This window comes from Phaseolus vulgaris, chromosome 4 (assembly GCF_051622355.1).
Source record: "Phaseolus vulgaris cultivar YP4 chromosome 4, ASM5162235v1, whole genome shotgun sequence".
NCBI lineage: Eukaryota > Viridiplantae > Streptophyta > Magnoliopsida > Fabales > Fabaceae > Phaseolus > Phaseolus vulgaris.
The window spans coordinates 12709505-12717154 of NC_143501.1; the positions used below are offsets into that span (position 1 = coordinate 12709505).

General features: G+C 29.1%; 1 protein-coding gene across 2 annotated transcripts; it reads right to left on the reverse strand.

The window, feature by feature from the left end:
* Nucleotides 1–1004: 1004 nt before the first annotated feature.
* On the reverse strand, nucleotides 1005–4483 carry LOC137837268 (signal recognition particle 19 kDa protein). Of its 2 annotated transcripts, XM_068646228.2 has the most exons (5): nucleotides 4339–4458; nucleotides 3894–3928; nucleotides 2715–2914; nucleotides 2541–2640; nucleotides 1005–1373 (listed from the first exon to the last, which is right to left on the reverse strand). In XM_068646228.2, the coding sequence occupies exons 3-5, from the start codon at nucleotides 2892–2894 to the stop codon at nucleotides 1240–1242; spliced, it is 414 nt and encodes a 137-aa protein (XP_068502329.1). In that variant the 5' UTR covers nucleotides 2895–2914; nucleotides 3894–3928; nucleotides 4339–4458; the 3' UTR covers nucleotides 1005–1239. The 2 variants fall into 2 exon arrangements, with proteins under 2 accessions (XP_068502329.1, XP_068502328.1); XM_068646227.1 differs by lacking the exon at nucleotides 3894–3928 and having other exon boundaries at nucleotides 4339–4483.
* Between the last annotated feature and the right edge of the window lie 3167 nt (nucleotides 4484–7650).

Genomic DNA, 7650 nt, shown 5'->3' on the forward strand with positions numbered 1-7650 from the left:
CTAACTGAAGATGAATTGATCCCAAGCAATGAGGTTTTAAGAGATCTCTGTAAGTAAGGTGTATGCTACAACGAAGGGTATGGGAAGTACATTGTCATTACATTTGGTGAAGAGGGAAAAATGGGAACAGGAATGTTCTTGTTGAATGTTGAGCTGGAACTGAATATTGGGAGAAGGGAATTTGATTCCGAGAAATAAAATTTAGAGAGGAAATTGAGTGGAAAAGTGAAAGGTTTGCAGATCCTGTGATGTACATGTTGTGTACTTTCTTTTGTTTAAACTTCAAAGAGTGTGTGACAACAGGAGTAAACACTATTGATACCATCTTTGTTCTGGACTAAAATAATGATATGGTGTGGCCCCTATCACAAAGGTTTATGAGAGAAGAAATAAGGGAAATGGGAATAAACTATTTGAGGGAGTTACCATGTCAGCAGAATTAGTCAAGAGTAGTGCAGTAAGAGAGAGGTTTGTATATATAAAAGGAGAGAAGCTGGAAATATATTGTTGGGAGGATTCTAGTACCTCAGAACCAGAGTTATTCTTTTCTGTAATATCTTACATTTTGGACAAAAACAGTTTTTCATTCTTTCTTAGTTCTGTATACCTTTTGTTAGTTTCTACTGTACAACCTAACTTAATGACAACTCCAGTAGGAAATTCTGAGTGGGATTGTACAACCTCACTTAATGACAACTTCAGGTATTTATCAGATTCCATGATTCACCAAACACAATATCTCCATATGCTCTGCTCTGCACTGTAAATATGTTGCTTCTGGATTAGAAGTTAGAACAACACAATGCAGTCATTATGTGTAAAAAACAACATCCATCCATGTACCACAAACTATTAATCAAAATAGTTTATATTCGTAAGCAACATTTAAATATACAAATCAATGAAATATATTACTAAGCTATAACTATTACTTTGCGATTAAATTTTTTTCTTAATTTATAAATCAACTAGTAAAATGTCAAAATTTACTATTAGCTCAAATATAAATAAAAATATTCAAACATAATATTAAAAATAAAATCTTAAGTAATTTAAATACAAGTCATAACAAATTATTCTAAAGATAGAGGCCCTCGCGTAAGAATGCCTAGATTGTGCTAAATTTAACAGATAAAATTGGTTGGAAAATTTGTAACTTGCCGGGGTAATTGGTCATGTGATATAAAATAGCACATCTGACAAGGCACTCAAACATGTACTACAATGTTTAAACACAAATTATCTCCTCTTTTTCCCACCCTTTCCAGATTTGTTGGAAGGTGCAGTAGTTGACGTTGATGCAGTCTCTTGCTTCTTGGTCCTTCCATGATGCCTAGGCACCATCTCTGCAACCCGTAACATTAGTTGCTTTCCTGCAAAACAAACACGCCAAAAATGAAACCATAAGATTTCTAGTAGTCATTTTCTCATCAATTTGACACGTCATGTTCACAACCAAAAAGATAAACAACGAAATTGCTTTTGTAATGTCAAGAGACATTAAGGTTCAAAAAAAGTAACAGTTTCCAAACACGTACTAAATAAAAAATATCATCATTATTCATTAACATCATCCAAAAACAGTAAAACCAGAAATGAAGCAGTAATAGCAGTTAACAGAGATTGGATAAGGAAACTTAGAATATGAAATAGACTTAAACGAGAACATAGGGCTCCTGAACTTAGAGAAGAATTTTCTGCCCAACTAGTAACTACGTAGCAAGCTCTTTCCCTGCCTTTCTATCACTCATTACCTCCCCACATATTTATTCTGTGATTCCTTTCAACTTCAGCCAGCTCGCCCACTCAATATTGTCAAACTCAAGAATAGTAGGAGGATCCGATAGGGGACCAAAGTTCAAAACTCAGACTAGTAAGAGTTGAGTATAAGAAAGTAAACCAGAAATATTAAGATCCCATACATAGCGCAACTTAAAATAGGTTCACATATCATAAAATTACTCATAATAACTAACAAATTCATAATTATTTAACACAAAGAAACTATCCAAGGAAATCATTCATATTAAAATCAGGATAATCATCCTTCTCCAAATGATCTTCATCTTCATTAATCTCATCTCCTCCACCCACACCATTTTAAGAAATTGGAGGAACCTCCAACTTCAGCTAAGATGTTTTCATTTTAAGCATCAAATCTGAATTTTACTTCATTCCCCTACAGAATCCAATCATCAACAAAAGCAAGATCATCAATGTTAAAGTCATTTTTTCTAACATCCTTCTCGTTAAATCTTGAATTAGCCATCACAAACACCACATCAGTCATCATCTTTTACAATAAAAAATTATTTTCTCAATGTGGACCTAAATAATTATAAAATTAATTAACACATCCTAGAAGCCTACTGGTAAGGAAAATGATTATAAAATCAATTGGACCTAAATAATTATAAAATTAGTTAATCAATTTCACAAATTCAAATTCTTTCGCTCTAAAAAGCACTCTAATTTAGCGAGATCTGATTCAAAGCAACATACTGACTGAAATTCATATGGGTTGAAAAATTAAATCTCACTGGACGAGATGGAGGGATTACAGAGTGTTTCATCCTCCTTCTTCAGCAACACCCTCACGCGCCCTCTTTGCATGAAGTCACGAGGATATGCCTTGTCTATCTGCAATATTCCATGCATTAATAAATTTTGCAGTGGTTAAATAGAGATGAGTAAAGAATCCAAAATTAACGAACCTCAATGGCAAAAGGAAGCTTGAGATAGCTACAGCAATCACCAATTTCGGCACAAGTAGGGTTTTCACAAGCTTTGGCAACCCCGATGCGCCTTCCTTCGGCCATTGTCTTTTTGGAGTTGATGTAAACAGGATACATCACAACCCATTTTTTTATGTTGGGTAACTCGCTAGTATCCATGGTTTGTAGAATCGAAAAAACTAACACAGATAAAACAACATGCAAATGAATTTCTCCTCCATCTCTCAAAAGAGGACAACAATAGTAATAATAAAAATCTTTGTTATGCATAAAAGGAAAACAGGGTCCACGATCAACCCCACACATTTGCAACCATTTTTCTGTCCATTTTTTCCTCTCTCTCTCTCCCCTTTACAGACAAACTGGCACAACCTTTTCTACCCTCTTCCCCTGATATTTTTTTAGAAAACCAGCACAAAGGAAAAAGAAAAGCGGAACCAATAATAGGTCAATAACTATCAAAATCCAAAAGGAAGTAATTAATTAAAAGAAAATTAAAAAAACAAAAACACAAAGCAGATAATTCTCCAATATTGTCTTTGCATCTTTTATCGTTCTGAAACAATTTTCGTTGTTTGTTTTCCCTGATGGAAACAATTAACAATCATAGTGACAATCACAATGTAAAAGAACCTCAACGATAATTCTAGCAGTTTCCCTCATAAAGAGGAGAAAACGAACATCAACACTTCCGACACTACTCACGTGTCAGTCCTGGAATCTGAAGACAAACCCCACGGCAAAACTGAAAAAGCCACAGATTCAGAACAAGTTCTGGAAAAGGTATTGTACTCGGAGAATAATGATAATATTACAGCTTTTCAAATTAGGGTAAAATCACCTGCAAAATCCGGATATCTCAGATTCTTCTGAAATTGATTCGGTTATAATCGAATGGTAACAACTCATGTTAACCTAGGTCCTTAGGTACTCACTTAATCTTGTTCACCTACTTAAATACTTCTATATTTCTCTAAGTTCTTACAAAGTTGAACGTCCAAAAATGTTTTGCAGGTGGATCTCCTCTAAGTATTTCATCAATAAAGCTCGTTAAAGCGAATCAAACTCAGCACAGGTAACATTCTCACGCAGATCAAAATGTAGATACGTCAAAATTAAGATACAACGCCACACTCAATGGAGATTCAAGAAGACAACCTTTAACATGTCATGTCGTAAATATTCACCAAGGCCTGGTAAGATCCGCAACTCAATTAAAACGAAGTTTATAGATCCATTCATCAGAAATAAGAAAAATCATAAACCGAAAACAAAACTTCAACAAGATATGGATCCAGGGATTTGAATATAACAAGCACAAAAATCCACAAAATAAAATCAAATCTAGCTATTTCAAACGTACAAAAGCAAACGAAGAAAAAATCCTTTTTTGAAAACATCTTACCGAATATAACCAACAACTCAAACAAAAATCGAAAAAACCATGAAATTCATATGGAACAATTAAAAATGATCAACAAAACATGGATAAATCGAAGACATAAGCGATAGATACAAAAGCATAAGCTGCAGGCAACAGAATCCAATAGGATACGCATGAATCGAAGTATTAAAACTAATAAAACGGTATAAGAAATCGTACCTAGAAGAAGCTGCTCTGAAACCCTTGCCGCAAGACAAGTAAGGCGAACAATAGAGTGAAGAGAAGTGAGGAAACGGCACAAGTTTTTTCCTCCGTTGACGAAAATACCCTTATCATTTTACGTATTCCATTTGTGTCCTTTTTCATTTTGCTGGCGGTGCGAACGGGGTTCAATTACGCGGCTACTGAAACGACGCCGTTTAGTGTAGTTAAGTGATGTTTTCTTTCTAGGGCTACGATTAATTGAGATTTTTTATTATTATTTATTTATTTATTTATTACTTTTTAATTTTTAATTTTTAATTATGGGTATAAGTTAGTTTTACTTACATCATATATAATTTTATATTTACTAGCGGAAAGCGCTCTTGCGCTTGCATTCGCATTTTATAATTATTATATATGTATCTATATTTATTAAAATTAATTATAAAATTTTAATAATAAAATAATAAATTAAATGTTATAAAATAGATAATTTACTGATTCTTTTTATGAAATTAAAAAAAATGTTTTATCTCTATATCAACTACTCTGTAATTATTTTATTTAAATTAAAAATGTTTTTTAATTATTTTATTTAAGTAAAAAAACTGTTATGTAACTATTTATCAATTATTTTTTATAATTATTTTATTTAAATTTAGAAAAACTGATAACTACTCTATTAATTACAAGATGACAGAATAATCAAAAAAATTATTATAAAGATAAAATAAATAAAAAATTGTATATATTTAAAAATACTTAAAAAAAGGAAAATCACTTTATATAGAGAGAGTTAGATATATAATATATATCTTGATTTTAATGTATTTTTCATTTATTTATTGATTTTACAAAATAAAGTTGCACTAAATATTGGAAGAATTTTGTCAAAAAATATAATAGTTTCACCAACTTGTGATCTTATTAAAAATATGAATATACATAAATAAAGATAAATAAAAATTTGAATCATCTCCTTCTACAATAGAAAGAATATTTTATTCAATAATTCTTAACCATTGATTACGTTGACTTAGCGTTTAAATAAAACAAACTAAAAGTAAAACAAAATGGAATGTATGTGATTGGTTTAGTGGGTTAATTAATTTTTATTTAAACGGTATATATATTAAGTAACGAACTTAAAAAAATATCTTCTGCTGATGATAAACCGAGATCGAAATCCTATAAATAACATTTTTAAATCTTATGTATTATACCATTCTAATTTATACAATACAATTTGATTTTTATATAGTGAATAAATCCATAGTGAAAGACATGTGAAATATATAAAAATAGGGTTGAATTATATATAAAAAAATTGTAGTTTAATTATCTAATTAAAATAGTTATATGTAATTTTAAAAGAACACACCCATTGTTAAAGATATTTTTTCTTTAAAGTTTGCATTGATGACCGATGACAAATATTTTATACAGACATTAATAATTTCATTTTACATTAAAACATTTCCAATATGTTGTATTTTCAGTTTTAAAAACATTTTCTTTTAATAATTAATAGATTGGATATAATGAATACAATTGTTTTAAATTTTTTTATTTTCAACTAATATAATCTTTGCTTATAAACTTTTTTTTATATTATTTTGGACTAATTCTAGTTGTATTGTTTTATAAATTTAGAAGACTTCAAAAATGACACGCATTTTGTTAAATTTGAAGTATTACATTATTTTTTTACGATTTTGAGAAGTTGAAACATATTTGTTAACTTTTGTATAAGAACTCATGCAATGCATATATGGTCTTAAATCATTTATTTAACTTCTTAGTTTTAAAAATGGTCTTTTTTTTCTCTAATTTTGTTTCAAAATTTGAATTACTTTTTTTATCTTCTCTTATCATTCATGTTCTTTGTTCGGAGAACTAATTATTGTTCAACTTACAAAATCAAAATCAAACAAATTGGATTGAATTCATTTCACAATCCTATAGTTTGTTCTTTTTCTCTCTAATCTTGGGTATGTATTTTCTGATTCTGATTCTAGAACTCAAATTATGCTGTTAAATTGAATTAATTAAATAAATTGGTTAATGATTCAAACTTGAATTTGAAACTTTAAATAACTATTATAAGAAGAATTATATGAATATTGAATCTATGAATTGAAATTTCATTTACCCGTGAGATAACTTTGACACATTTCTCAAGAAATTTTCTAATATTGACATTCTTTGTGAGATCATATTGGTGGTTAACCAAGAGAACATTCTCTACCAAGTGAAAATTATTTATATGTTATGAGTGTTATATAAGCATAAATATTATCATCTATATTAAGCATAAGCTTTTGAGACCCACATGTGTACGTAATGTGTTTTGTATCTATTGTCGAAACATTTGTCTTTTCTTAGAATATAAGAATTGTATTTTTTTTATTTTATTTTTTACTTATAAAGAAGGTAAAATCTACAACTAAATTTGTATTTATATTTTTTTAAAAATTTGGAACGAGGGATGATTATTTTGCCAAGATAACAATCGTGAACTATGTTTATATTCTGCGTTTTTTTACATGCCTCATGTTAGGTGATATTTAGTCAAGTAATTGTCGTCCATTATGCATAAATAGACGAAGGTTCAAACAATAATCATCGTCTATATTGAATTACTTTAGACGTTAGCATAGATTATGATTTTAAAATTGTCACCGAATGGTTTTAAAAGTCATAGTCTAAACAACTTTTTGCACTAGTGTCCATACATCTCGTGATTTTATAAAAAAAATCACTAATTGTTGTGGGATTATGGATTTTTAGTTAATCAATTGTGCTGTAATTGATTATGAGTTTTCAATTAATCAATTATCTATTGTGCTGCAATGAATTATGAGTTTTCAGTTAATCAATTATTCATTGTTCTTATTTTCAAACTCATTTATTTTTATTGTTGTAACTTGTTATTTAGATGCGTTTATCAACCAAATTTCATGTTTCATGCACAATTATGAAAAAATATTTATTTTTCGATAAACACACCACAAATTATTATTATTAATATTTTTTTGATTACGCAATAATATTGTTTGTAAAAATTAATTTGCCCAATATTTTCTTTAATTAATTTTTTTTCTTCACAAATATATAAATAATACTTTATATACACTTTTATATTTATTTTAAAACAAAAACTTACCTAATTTTAGACAAGGGTAAATGATTAAATAAGACAATTTTTTTTTTTACATTTCAATCATATCAATCAATTCATCTACAAACTTCATTTCCACTAACTTTAACTCATTTTTCCTATAACAAAACAACCAAATTTTCTACCCATTTTCTCCTCCTTTCCTT

What these genes read in the sequence shown, in the direction of transcription:
- LOC137837268 (XM_068646227.1), bottom strand. Translation starts at nt 2,894, where the DNA reads ATGGATACTAGCGAGTTACCCAACATAAAAAAATGGGTTGTGATGTAT. An exon ending in AGCTTCCTTTTGCCATTGAG is followed by an intron (nt 2,641 to 2,714) that starts GTTCGTTAATTT and finishes GGAATATTGCAG; the next exon opens with ATAGACAAGGCATATCCTCG. An exon ending in TAATCCCTCCATCTCGTCCA is followed by an intron (nt 1,374 to 2,540) that starts GTGAGATTTAAT and finishes TTTGTTTTGCAG; the next exon opens with GAAAGCAACTAATGTTACGG.